This window comes from Balearica regulorum, chromosome 2 (genome assembly GCF_011004875.1).
Source record: "Balearica regulorum gibbericeps isolate bBalReg1 chromosome 2, bBalReg1.pri, whole genome shotgun sequence".
Lineage (NCBI taxonomy): Eukaryota > Metazoa > Chordata > Aves > Gruiformes > Gruidae > Balearica > Balearica regulorum.
In genome coordinates, this window is record NC_046185.1 from 110,921,726 (window position 1) to 110,936,494 (window position 14,769).

General features: G+C 42.8%; 1 protein-coding gene across 5 annotated transcripts in view; it reads right to left on the minus strand.

The window, feature by feature from the left end:
- HECW1 (HECT, C2 and WW domain containing E3 ubiquitin protein ligase 1) overlaps nt 1-14,769 on the minus strand; it is a 273,833-nt gene that overhangs the window by 173,644 nt on the left and 85,420 nt on the right. For all 5 annotated transcript variants that reach the window (XM_075745311.1, XM_075745310.1, XM_075745307.1 and 2 more), the window contains one exon: nt 14,315-14,639. In XM_075745311.1, the coding sequence (XP_075601426.1) occupies nt 14,315-14,639 (325 nt within the window). The remainder of the gene's footprint in view (nt 1-14,314; nt 14,640-14,769) is intronic.

A 14,769-nucleotide genomic window follows, 5' to 3' on the forward strand; every position in this document is an offset into this window, starting at 1 on the left:
GGACCGGCATCCAGAGCAGAAGGCCAGGTAGCAGAGCACATGAGAGAAGGGATACACACACACAGACCTAGTCATGCGCACACACTTTATGGACAGCAGCCACTGATGAAATACAGGCTCAGGCAGTAGAAAGGCTATTTTAATATGAGTTTATGGAGCTCTGCAATATGCAGGTCACCCCAAGTAGGAGCAGTGGAGCCCTTAAGTATAAAAACATTTTTGTAAATAAAACATTTACAAATGCCATGATTTAGAAATCCAGTATATAAGTCCTTGTCCCAGCCAGATGTAAGCCCTGTCTCTTTTTAAAAGCTACATACCTCCCCTTTCCAAAGAAATAAAAGTTATTTCTAGTCCGGTAGAAATTTAAGATAGTTGAGATTTTTAAGCCAGGCAAATTTTAGCTCTAGAAAAATACATGCAGGTCCAAAATGGAAACTTTTCTCTTTCAGTTTTTGAAGGGATGTATTTTTGCAAGGTGAAAGATAAGAAAGAAATATCCCCCAGCAAGTTAAAAATAGCAGTAGTTGAAATCGGTCAGGAGGTTGGAATGTATGAATACATCCAATCGACCTGCTTTAGTTGGCAGGTGTTACTATTTCAGGCATGCTACTCCCTGGACACAGACATTATGTATGTAGCATATTGACAAAGAAAATTGTGCATGTGAAATACACAGATGTTTAGTGCACTACATATATACATGTACACATATGTACACGTATATATCACTTGTGCCATATGTAAGTGAATAGATGATATGGTATGTTAGAGAGAAAGGGTATGTACAAAGGAAAACAAATCTTATTTCATATTTCTACTGAGAATTCCTCTGACAAAGGAACTGACCTTAAAAACATGTTGCATCTTAATTCCCAAAGGTAAATGGTAAAATGCTTCGTTTCACCTCAACACAAAATGAACAGCAGAGTTAGTGCTGCTCCCTTTCATATATTTCAGCCAGCAGCTAATGGCTTTTGACATTTTTCCAATGAAGCATTGTAATGCATCTCCCTCCCTCTATTTTTGAAATGAGATTAACCTTTAAACCAGCTCTCTGCTTAGCTGGCAATCCACTGCATAGTCTGGGTTTGGCCCTGCTTGGCCAAAACCCAAACACTTTGCAATCACCCTCAGATTTGCAGCTTCATTTCCTGGATGATAAACAGGTAACTAATTAAGGAAAGCACCAAGTGAGGAAGTATTTGGTATGTGCTGCCCTTTGAACATCAGCTGGTTCTAGAGCTGGAGATGGGAACGGTGAGGGCAGCAGAGATGGAGAGCTGGCGGACATTGTTCTCTGTCCACCCTGCTCTGGGGCACACAGAGGTGCCGGCTGCCTCTTGCTGGTGAGAGGGAAGGCGGCTGCAGACCTGCAAAGCTGCATTGGGACGGGAGCAGGAGCAGTCAGACCTCCCGCATCTCGTACAGTCCCTTGAGGAAATGGGGAGGGTGATGCACGACCAGGCACCAGGCAGCCAGGGCCTGAGCAGCCAGCAGGACCAAGGCACACTAGAGGCAAACATTAGCAAGTGCTTTGGGAACCAGCAGCAATTCTGATGGATTGCTTGCCCTCACCGAACTAGATACCTCCAAGCACAGCCTTTTATTGCTAAAAATATTCTGCCCTGTCACTTCCATGCTGAGCAATCCCAATATACTTCACAAGCGCTATAGAGAGAGAGAGAGATAAAGTACCATGGCCATCAAAGAAAGCTATCTTTCAGATGAAGGACAGTTAGCAATTGACAAAAAGCACACTGTTCTTCAGAGGAATTAAGGAAAACGTTGATAAAGACCACCCCTCAAAAAGATCTAAAAAACATCACAGGGACTTCAAGTGCTGTCAGCAGCCTCCACTAAACAGACAGGACCTCAGTATTTGAAAGCATGTCTGAAATTCCCACAGAGAAGCAAACAGATAGTCAATACATCTTCCTCAGAAGGACTGATGGAGTTTGAATTACAAATAGCTGAGTGACTCTTTCAGTTAATTTGGTTTTAGTTGAGAGGGAAACAAAAAACCTACTCCCCTTCTCAAACAGTATTTTGCTGGTAAATATGATCAGCCTGTCCTTGTGTGTTCTCCAAGAATAATAGCAACTACAAAATTTAGAATAACCTAGCCTACTTCCAAAGCAGCCAACAATTAACATAAGACAGGAACACAATGTCAGACAGGTGCCTAAACTTGGTACACTATTCCAGTCTCTTACCCATCACTAATTTGATTTAGTACTACATACTACAATACTTGCTTTCTATAAACTTAATATAATTATTGTGTAAAAATAGAAGCCACACTTCATGTCTAGATCCTTTATGAATAAGAAATGCTGTATTGCTGAAATTACAGAAGTACTTATAGTCTTTAGCTGAACAAATTTGCTTTAGCATGAAATTTAAAAGTGCTTTTGGTCAATACATAAGTCTATACTATAATGACATATGAAGATAGTTAGCAAAATGCTTTCAAAAATCATTTTCTGTACAAAGAGGCCAATCTCTGGTTGATCTATTTTGCAATTTGCATAGAAGCTGCAGGAAAAGGATATTGTAAAGCATAGAATATCAATAAAATAAAATTATCTTGCAAGATAATACAAGTGTAAGTCATGTATATGCTTCCTATTTCTGATGTTTCTTCTCTTACCACCCAATTTGTCACTTGAAGGAGAACACAAAATAATAACAACAGCCTCTACAATTCACAAGTACAGACTGTAGTGAGTTGTATCAGGCAATAGCAGTGCTTCCTTTTGCAACCCTTTAGCATTACAAAACCTAGTCCTTGGAAACCATGCTTCCGAAGAGTTGTAGAATACAAGCGGTCAGCATTCTGCAGGAGAGGAGCTATTCACAAGACACGTATGCAGAAGACTAATACCAATTTCTTATTTACAAAGATACCAAAGTAAAAAAAAAAATCACAAATAATGGCAATCACTATAGGAATCATTAGGAACATTTCCACTGACTTCAGCAGCTCTGGATCCAGTTCTAACATGGAACAAAATTTCACTGTTAATTCATTTGCCAATTTCTGCTGCAGACAATGAATATATTGCAATTTACAGTTAGCATCATTCCTTCCATAGTTTCTTCGGGAGAGAGTTCTGGAAAACAAGGGCTTAATCCTTCATTGATGCTGAAATTAGTCCCGGATTTAAGAACAACGCATGTACTTTGTTTCAAGTACATTAATGGTTCCATTTTAATCCCACAAAAATTAACCCCTTACCTAGATAAAGAAAACTAAATTGGGAGGGAGAAAATGTGAACAATGAGTAGAGAATAGCAGTGAGAGGAAGACATGGCATGAGAAAGACAAAAGGAAAGTAGAGAGATAGAGCATAAACAGTAAAAAAAACAGGGACAGAGATAGCAAAGGTGCAATAATCCTTGGTTACTGCGGGCAGAAGAAAGGCAGGCATGGTAGGTTTAAAACCTGAACCACCTAATCTGAAGCAGTGTGGTGGCAGAAAGAATTGCACATAAACCCCAAAGGACACTTGTAATCCATTCCCAAAATCAAGGAGTTAAAACTTTCAGCAAAACACTTTTACCTTTGAGCTATATATGACATTATCCTTTACCACTTCAGCAGCCTCCAAATTACTGCAGGGAGATACCATTCTGATCTTTCATGACACCAACAGCAATAAAAAAAACAAGCAAACAAGACTGCCAGATACAGAGACCCTATTAAATCATGGCCCTGATATGCCTATGGGTTTTTTTCAGAATGCTCTGGACAACCTATGGATCCAGTCCTTCCTCACTGTCCTGCCCTCCTTGCACTTGATCGAACCACATGGAGTCTGCGCTCTGTCACTTAAGGGACTTTGCTCTCCGTCCCTGCAATGGTGGGACCTCTAGCTAAAAGTGGAGCTGATGACAATGAACCCTACTCTTCCATGGTACCGCTGAGGTGTTTGGGATCTGTGCTCCTGCACAACCATCTGTTTCTCTACAGACAAACCTTCTCCTGAAAAAGTAGTCAGAAGGAGGAAAGCAGAGCTCAGCAGGGGCTCAAAGACCAAGAGCAGGTGTTAAGTTGCAGTGGGACAGACATCTATCTAGTAAAGTTGGTGTTGTTTGGCTCTACATACCCTTAGAAGTGTGATACTACCACAGTAGTCAAATAGCTCTCATTGCTACTTCAGCTATACCTGTCCCAGCTACAGACTTCTGCTTTAAAGCTCCTGCACTTCCAGATTTATTCTCATTACGGCAGCAGACGGACCACATCTGGGTTTTAGTACAGCAACAGCTATACTTTAGCTATGCACAAACGTTTCCACAATTAATGACGTCCAGCTTGAACATGGAACTGAAGATGGGAGGCAGGAATCCAAAGAAAGATGATCATGACTGCCTCGGTGCATACCGAAAAACTGAAGATATGCAGTGTGTGCTAAGGTACAACATGGAAGAGTTTTGTTGGCTTGTTTTTTATATAACAACTGTTCCAAAGTTCTCAGTCAGTGGAAGCCTCCCCATTGATTACGGTACAATTTGGAAAATAAGGATTAGGAGAAAACAGTGCACCCATGAAATTTGATAGAAGATATTAGAGATGCTGCAGGCCCAAGGCAGTATAAAGACACGACATAAAGGGACATAAGAAGATCTGAAATGCAAACAAGGATGACACTTGTACAGGTTAACAATGTTCATTACATCATAGGGGGAAAATAATTTGCAGTATTTGAAAAATGGGTTTATAGCAATGTTGAAAGACATAACAGCAGACAGTAAATTAGACAGGCATTTGTGATGTGATACAGCAGCAAAAAACCAACCCAAACACAACCCAGATGTGGAACTGAAGCATCACAGTGCAAAGAATGTCTTGAGAATCTGGAGTGATTTTATCTGAAAAATGGTATTCAATTATAAGCTTATTACAAAGTGGAAGATCTTCAGTGAAGAAAAAATGTCTTTAGGGCTGGACAGATCAGTGGATGAGAAAGATTACAAAAGCTAAATGCATATACAGTCATTACAGTAGCTGCGAAGAGCAGCATGGGAATATTCAAATGTTATGAACAGTGTGTTTAAGTGTATAAACACTAAGGAATGGGAATGATTTAGTATGGTTTAGAAAATCAAGAGAAGAAAAACATACACTGAACCTTCAAAACCCACATAGCTAGCTTGACAACCTCTGCAGAACAAATCTTTCTGCTTTCAGCCTTATCCTGCCAAGAGTTTTATGTTTATGTTGTCCCCTGTTTGTGACGTGATTGATTCTACCCAGTCCATGGTCTGAACGTGCACGGATTACGCTTCTTTTGCTGGACTGAGGCCAAAACCTGGCTTTTGGTGCACCAATATGCCCCACTAACTGATTTCTTCAGAAATAGTTTAGTGGGTGATCATTACTGGCTTCATCATCAGTCTGGGCTATATAGCGATACTGGGCCTCCTCACACAGCACAGAAGCAGTTTTATCCACAGGCATAAGGACCCTGGAAATCATCAAGAAGGCATGAGGCTGCTGTACTGTCTGTGTTATTCCACTCTCCTGATATGCAGGATGACAGTTGAAGTGGAAAACCCTTTTTCCCCCCCTTTTCACCTAGAAAGAGGTTCATAATACCATAGCTGTTATTTTATGGAAAAATACTAAATGAAAATGGGATAACAGTAAACACCTCTACCACATATTAAAGATATTTAAGAAGAACAACTGGCAACCTACAGGCTTCTTTACCGTGACTTCCCTAAAAGACTGTAAAGCACACCTCCACTGCACTAACCCCTCTACAGGAGCTTTTTGGTGCATCGCTGCTGGCAATGTTCACACCACCTAAGTAAGCAAAGGTGAACCTTGGAAGCACTGAAAGGGAGAATGGATCAGAAGCCATGCGTGTTGGGAATATTCAGAGACTATTTAAGTGTTGACTGTATCTACTTCTAAAGGTGTGAAACAGAGGCAAAAGCTAACTGTGTTCATATTGCACTTGGTGGGTCTGGACAAGGCATACACTAGTTTCATCTGGCTGAAGTGGTCCTTACCAGACGCAGAACTGGGAAAGGCAAAAATGACTCAGCCCAATAAGGAGAAGTCACTCTCACTGGACCCAAGAGAGCCAGGAGAAGGTAAGCCATGTTGGAACAAGGAACTAATACTGCTGCACTAATATATCTGCCAAAGCGTACGATACCTGATACCCCCTTCTCTACTCAGCATTTCTGTAGGCTTTTTTTTTTTTAATGACAGGTTTGCTCCTCTGACACTTTTTGTACCTGAAATAAACAGTGCTGTGCTTAGTGAAAGCTGTCTGGCCGCTAGGCACCTCTGTTGATGTTTTACGGAGAGAGCAGAATTGCAGGTGTTGGACAAAATTTAACTTGCTGAGGTGATTAGTGAGCCAACGGCTGCTATCCCCAGCCTGGTGAGAGACCCATCTACAAGATGTGACCTACTGAAGAGAAGTCCTAAGACCAAAGTTCTCTTCCAAAGGCCATAAAAGGACTGGGAAGATCATAAAATCATAGAATGGTTTGGGTTGGAAGGGACCTCAAAGATCATCTGGTTCCAACCCCCCTGCTGCGGGCAGGGACACCCTCCACTAGACCATGCTGCCAAAAGCCTCATCCAACCTGGCCTTGAACACTTCCAGGGATGGGGCCTCCACAACCTCTCTGGGCAACCTGTTCCAGTGCTTCACCACCCTCACAGGAAAGAATTCCTTTCTAACATCTAATCTAAATCAACCCTCCTTCAGCTTGAACCCATTACCCCTTGTCCTGTCACTACACTCCCTCATAAACACTCCCTCACCACCTTTCCTGTAGGCTCCTTCAGGTACTAGTAAGCCACAATTAGATCTCCCCAGAGCCACCTTTTCTCCAGGCTGAACAATCCCAACTCTGTCCTCATAAGAGAGGTGCTCCAGCCCTCTGATCAGCTTCATGGCCCTCCTCTGGACTCACTCCAACAGCTCCATGTCTCTCCTGTACTGGGGCCCCCAGAGCTGGATGCAGTACTCCAGGTGGGGTCTCACAAGAGCCGAGTAGAGGGGCAACATCACCTCCCTTGACCTGCTGGTCACGCCTCTTTTGATGCAGCCCAGGACACAGTTGGCTTTCTGGGCTGCAAGCGCACACTGCCAGCTCGTGTTGAGCTTCTCATCAACCAATACCCCCAAGTCCTTCTCTCCTTTGGGGCTGCTTTCAAGCCATTCCTCACCCAGCACGTAGCTGTGCTTGGGATTGCCCTGACCCACGTGCAGGACCTTGCACTTGGCCTTGTTGAACTTCACGTGGTTTGCACGGGCCCACCTCTCCAGCCTGTCAAGGTCCCTCTGGATGGCATCCCTTCCCTCCAGTGTGTTGACCACACCACACAGCTTGGTGTCGTCGGCAAACTTGCTGAGGGTGCACTCGATCCCACTGTCCATGTCGCTGACAAAGATGTTGAACAGTGCCAGTCCCAGTACTGACCCCTGAGGGACTCCACTCGTCACCATTCTCCACTTGGACATTGAGCCGTTGACCACAACTCTTTGAGTGCCACCGTCCAGCCAATTTCTCATCCACCAAGTGGTCCATCCATTGAATCCATGTCTCTCCAATTTAGAGACAAGGATGTCGTGCAGGACAGTGTCAAATGCCTTGCACAAGTCCAGGCAGATGATGTCAGTTGCCCTTCCCTTATCCACCAACGCTGTAACCCCATCATAGAGGGCCACCAAATTTGTCAGGCACGATTTGCCCTTAGTGAAGCCATGTTGGTGCTCACCAATCACCTCCTTGTTTTCCATGTGCCTGAGCATAGTCTCCAGGAGGATCTGCTCCATGATCTTGCCAGGCATGGAGGTGAGACTGACCAGCCTGCAGTTCCCTGGGTCTTCCTTTTTTCCCTTCTTAAAAATGGGGGTTATGTTCCCCCTCTTCCAGTCAGCGGGAACTTCGGCAGGCTGCCAGGACTTCTCAAATATGATGGAGAGTAGCCTGGCCGCTTCATCTGCCAGTTCCCTCAAGACCCACGGATGCAACTCATCAGGTCCCATGGACTTGTGCACCTTCAGGTTCCTTAGATGTTCTCGAATCTGATCTTCTCCTGCAGTGGGCGGTTCTGCATTCTCCCAGTCCCTGCCTTCTGTGACCCAGGCAGTGTGGCTCAAGCACTTGCCAGTGAAGACTGAGGCAAAGAAGTCATTGAGTTCCTCAGCCTTCTCCATATCCTGGGTAACCAGGTTGCCTGTTTCATTCCGGAGGGGACCCACATTTTCCCTCGTCCTCCTCTTATCACTACCATACCTATAGAAGCTTTTCTTGTTGCCCTTGACATCCCTCACCAGACTTAATTTCTATCCGGGCGTTGGCTTTCCGAACCTGCACTCTGGCTGCTTGGACAGTTTCTCTGTATTCCTGCCAGGCTACCTGCCCTTGCTTCCACCCTCTGTAGGCTACCTTTTTTTGACTTTGCCCAGGAGCTCCTTGTTCGTCCACAGGGGCCTCTTGGTGGTTTTGCTCGATTTCCTCTTTGTTGGGATGCATTGCTCCTGAGCTTGGAGGAGGTGACCCTTGAATATTAGCTAGCTGTCTTGGGCCCCTCTTCCTTCCAGGGCTGTGTCCCATGGTATTCTACCAAGCAGATCCCTGAAGAGGCCAAAGTCAGCTCTGCTGAAGTCCAGGGTAGGGAGCTTGCTGCGCGCCTGCCTTGCTGGCCTGAGGATCCTGAATTCCACCATTTTGTGGTCACTGCAGCCAAGGCTGCCCTTGAGCTTCACATCCCCTACCAGGCCCTCCTTATTGATGAGAATAAGGTCCAGCATGGCACCTCTCCTTGTGGGCTCCTCTATCACTTGGAGGAGAAAGTTGTCATGGACACATTCCAGGAACTTCCTGGATTGCTTGCGCTCAGCTGCATTGTCCCTCCAGCAGATGTCAGGGTGGTTGAAGTCCCCCATAAGGACCAGGGCTCGTGAGCATGAGGCTGCTCCTATCTGCCTATAGAGGGCTTCATGTGCTCGGGCCTTTTTGGGATAGAAATAACATCAAAGACTAAACCAGTAGGAAAACATACTGTTGTAAAGCTAAACTTTCCACTAATTAGGTCAAGACATTCTTACTTACATAAATGAGAGGAACTACTCTGTCAAAAGCCAAATATGGATAGGAAATTGGATCCTACAAGATTTGTGTATGAAGAAACTTTCAATAAATAGCCTTTAATAATGTTTTGCTTTCCCATAAGGAAATGTTGAAAGAAAAAAGCATTTGGCTATGAAGAGGATCACGTTAGCCCTGATAAATTCCCAACATCAGCATGCACAGACACTGGGGCAAACAACTTTCTCAAAAGTCTGGTTTAAACATTTGTCATTAGCTACTCTACATCTGATACAGAGATGATGACAGAAGTGGAATCCAGTAGCAGCTAAAACGCTACTGCAGTAATTGTAAGATAGTTCTTCATCTACACATAGATAAATTAATACAGGCTGCTGGCAGCTAAGAGGATTTATACTATAGCAAATAGAAATAGTAAATGAGGTAACAAAGAAGGAGAAAACTTTGAGATAAATAACTGTAAATATTCCATCTATCTCATAGTAGCCACTAAATGAGTTCTTTTTAAAAAAATATAGAAGCACACTATCTTCTTTGTTCATAACTGCATTTTGGTTTTGGCTTTTTTCCCCAATGTGCATTTTCTTTACATACAGCTTTTCTTAAAAAAAATCTCAAATTCCAGAGATTTTTCAATAGCAACAGAACTGTGTTATGTTCAAATTTCTCAGAGAATTCTTTCAGTGTTTACATGTATTTTTTATTATAGATACGTTTCTGAAAGACATAATACTATAGTTCTCTTGAGGGAAAGCAATTGCACATCACAGGTGAGTAGTTACAGAATTTAGATGTTCCCCTACATTGCTCAGAGTTGATATATAGTATATACAAGGGAAAGTTAGAACATCTCTAGAGTTCAAGCTTAGCAGAAATGAAACGTAATTCCTACTCCTGAAGGCATAATGTTTCAGACACCCAGAAAGGCTTGTTCTTCCAATTCCCATATTTTTTGTCATCTTACCATGGCTAATCTTAAAGTGCATTGAAGTAATAAAGTCTATATTTTAACAGAGTCAACATTTACTATTCTCCCTTTAACTAAGGAGTTTTCCTAGGGCCCTTAATCAAAATCAGTTAAGTGCACACAGATGTTTTCATGCAGCTACAGAGTGGATAAACTCAATACTATTTTTTGTCATGAGACACACCACCACCATTTTTTACAGTTTTACAAGAGATCAATTGGCTGCCATGACCACTTCCTGAGACCACGAGCAAAAGTTAATTCTAACAAGCAACTCTAAACACAGCTTTTAGCAGCTGTAGCAAAGACTGTTTCCCAGTTGGCCACCTGTGCTGGTTTTGGCTGTGATAGAGTTAATTTCTTCATAGTAGCTGGTATCAGGCTATGGTTTGAATTTGTGCTGAAAATAGTGTTGATAACAGAGATGTTTTTGTTACTGCTGAGCAGTGCTTACACAGAGTCTTTTATGCCTCTCACACCACCCCACCAGCACGTAGGTTGGAGGTGCACAAGAAGTTGGTAGGGGACGCAGCTGGGCAAGCTGACCAAAGGGATGTTCCAGAATGAATTCCTTGGTTTGCTTTGCTTGCATGCATGGCTTTCTCACTTTTACTCTTCTGATTCTCTCCCTCATCCCCCTGCAGGGGGAGTGAGTGAGCAGCTGCGTGGTGCTTAGCTGCCAGCTGGGGTTAAACCATGACACCACTCTTGGGAATGTGCACATGGACTGAAGAGGGGAAAACAGATAACTTTTGATAAAAGGAGCTGTGGGTCCTCCACATGAGGAGCAAGCAGTCAGAATTTCCCTATAGGGAGAATTCCCACCACTCTTCTTTCAGACTACTTTAACCTTTGAATAGCATCCCAAAATGCCCTATGGTATCAAAACATATGAGCTACACGATTTTTGCTCTTTTTCTTTTGGAAGCCTTTTATATCATCTTTATTTCCCCAGACTTGGAAGATCTTTGTTCTGAAGCCTGCAGTTTATTGGGTATCATCAAAATTTTAGTGATAGCAGTGGTGGTGATAGACTGTTTTATGCATTTCAAAACCAACACTCGTATAAAATTATTTGGAGAAATTTCTTAGACAACTACAATGACAATGATTCAACTCCTCTAAGGTGAGAAAGTTCCTTCTGTTCTGCTTTTGTATAGCCCCTTCCTGGGATGCCCAGGAAGTCCCACAAGACAAATAAGAAATAATAAATCTAATGCTCCCGCACTGAGTTTTACAGAAAATCTACACCACGCTGCCTGATACCTCAAGGACACAAATAATTTCTCATTGTTCTCATGACTCACTGCAATATTAAAGTATTGCCACACTCAAACCTTTCAGCTCAAATTTCACTGACCCAATCATAAAAAAAGGATTGGGCTGTATCCAGCAGCTGCTCTTGAGACAAACACTGGAGCAACCAGCAGCAACGCAACAGTTAACAGTGTTGCCATAACCATGCAAGTGGTGATAATAGGCTTCAACACTAATCCCCTATTGAGCAGACTGGGAAAAGCTCATAGTTTTTTTGGTTCTCTTGATCCAGTCTGGCTGCTAATTCAAAACATAGTCATATATCAGGTTGCATTGTGAAGGTCATACCCACAAGGCCAGGAGCATTTCCTCTCTAAACAGGAATGCTGGCTCAGAAAATATGTTCAAATGCATACACAAATCTAAGCAATTAGGATGTCTGGATCTCCCACCCCCATGGATTGGTCACAAACATTGTATATAGGATGTATCAATGTTTTACTTCAGGTGAGCAGCATGCTTTTGGAATGATCCTTCCAATTGTCCCCATTTTGTCACCACCACACCTTGCAGTGATCTTTGGGCACACAAACTCAATTCTGTCCTGGTGAAGCTAAACTGAAAGATGCTCCACAGCAACTCAAGGGCATTCAGTCTGCCAGACTGAGACTGCTCTAAAGCCAAGCCCCTCAAATTTATTCAGCAGCTGTTTGCTTCTACAGACCCATTCACACTGGTTCCCCCTACAATGTTAATGTAGATGTAGCCATAGTGCCCGTCACCTTCCTAGACTCCCAAGTGTTTTCCATATCAAACACACACCAAAAGCTAAGTGATCTTAAGTATCCCATGTTCTCTTTCTTTAAGGGAACCAAAACACCAAATCTCACCTTGGGTTTTGGGAGGGGAGGAAGAGGGGAAGGGAAGAGAAAAAAAAAGGAATGAGGGTGCTGGTGCCTGCTATTTCCTTGGTTATTTAGACTGGGAACCTGAGAGGCTGGAGACAAAATACCTTCAAAGATACCAAGGGTCAACTGTTGGTTTCTTGGGGGCTGGACACACTATTCATTTTTCATTTGGCAGCAGTGCTCCTCAGAACAAGCCACTGACTATCGCCATTAACGCCAGACATTCAGCCAGCAGGGGCAAGGATCCACTTCACAATTTGCACTTCTAATTTACTGGGGTGCCTGAAGCAACATCCTGTTTGATAGGACAAATTACGCAGGAATAACAAGGTTGATTTTTCTCTCCCAGTTAATGTCTCCTGTATTAAGGTTACCTATCCAAAAAAAAAAATCAGGATGTGTCTTCGCAGTCCGTAGTACAATGTCTGAGCTATATGATTTCAATGTGAAACAGCGCTGTGGAATTTCTGTTGACTCCAGACCACCAGAAGGTATGTTTTGCCTCTTTTTACTGAAGCAATGCAGTCCTTCATGAGTTTCTTGTGCTGTCACAGAACAGGCTTAAAGTATTTCTTAGTGCCTAGTACTGGGGCTGCTGTGTCTTCTCATCTATTCCAGGAAAAGACTCAACTGCAAGCTTAACTGTAAACAGAAGTAATTCTGTTAAGGCCAACAAACCAGACTACTTTCAGAGCATCTGTTTTAAATCCAGTCTCTGCTTTTTTTCCTAAAAGATTTTAAATTGCAGAAGTCTACTTTTATTTTCAAAGCAGCATATTTTATAAAGTTACTCATGGGAACAAGTACTGCAGCCTGGCTTACTGTAACCCCCACTCCTTTCCCTCCATGTCCTAAACAGCCACCCTCACGTTCCCCTTCTACTCAGTCTCTCTGACACCCTGAACTCATTTTCCAATGCCTAAAACTGTGCCACCAGGGTTACTCTACATGCTCAGACCTCCCATCCAGTCGCTTCTCACATCCCCAACATCTGTGTTCCCAACATCCTTAGCACATGACCTCTCTGGTCTTAGCCACTAAAGCAACACCCTCGCTCCCTACAATGCCCCCTACCATTACTCCAAAAGCCCAACTCACATCATCATACGTTTTATCTGGTTTTGTTTGGCTTACTATCTGGGCAAGGTAAAATATTGCTATTGGAACTAAAATAACTGCTTAGTGCTAGGCACACTTATCCAAACAGGTAAGGGCAACGTTTTACCAACATTTCATTTTGTGGGGGCACCAATTTGAGTCTGTCGTCTTTACCAAGCCATGGAAAAATTTAAGAACTTCACATTTTTAAGGCCTCCGATCCTTAGAGAAATATGACTGAAACTGATCTACCATGTTCAAAACTTAACAGAGAGCAAAGAGTTAACACAGACTTCAGTCTAGGCAGCAGGACTATTTCCACAGGAACCAAACCAAGTTAAAAAAAATGCTAATTTTATACTGAAGTGAAACAATCAGGTAAAAGTCCATTGAAACCATTTCTTATTATTCTTACATGAGGCTGGATTTACTAGATGGAGATGCCAAAAATATGCTAATGCACATGGCTGAATACAGCTTCCAATCAACACATACACTCCCCCAAAAAAATTCTTCTGGGACAACTCCAGACTGCCTCAGTCTATAATTATTGTTCATATCAAAATATCCTTTGGCTATACAGGCAAAGTCATTCTGTTTCACAGGGTTTTTAAATGATTCATATTCTTGACTTGTAAAACCTCTCATCTGTCACAGATTACTCAAGGACTCGCAAGAGGAAACCCTGAAAATATTACGCTGTTTTTACACAGGAGGTATTTTCCCAAAATCCAAATTACTTTCAAATGAAAATATCTTGAAATTGCAAGAAACTGTCAACAGAAAGCACTCCCGTATCTCTAATGACGAAAAAGTGAGGGCCAGGACTGCAACCAACAATCCAGCAGCAGAAGAAACCTTGTCATAAATGTAAACCCACTTCAAGACTACACTCAATGGAGCTGTATTAGCTCATTATTACCATTAGCCCATATTACCCTAATACTTGCAAGTAAAAAAAGCAGCAAGAAACCAAAGGGGAAGGGGGACTTACCTATGAGATACATTCCGATCCAGTCCCCTGCATCCACTTCCTCCTTTATATCCCAGTATATGACTAGGTCCTGTGAATGCCCAATGGAGTAGTAGGAGCTGCTGACCATCAGGGTAGACCGGCTGTCTGAAGTGACAAGGTCCGTATCACTGGTAGACCTAGGAATGGTGACCGTCTCATGGGAATTGTTCCTGATGTCCATGTTATGGAACTGGTCAGGGTTATAGCTGTATCTGAGAGGCTCTTTGCACCGGCGCCGATTTTGTGAGTTCCTAGATGGAGACGCCATGGCTGCCAGGCCCAGGAACCTGTTTTGGTACAGATTCTACAAAGAAAAAAAAAAAAGGATAGTATTTACAGTATTATTCATTTTTCAGTGATGTCAAAGCTCAGGAAACATAGTACATCAGAATGAGAAAGTAGCAGATCTTTTTCGATTTGGCATTGCAAAAAAA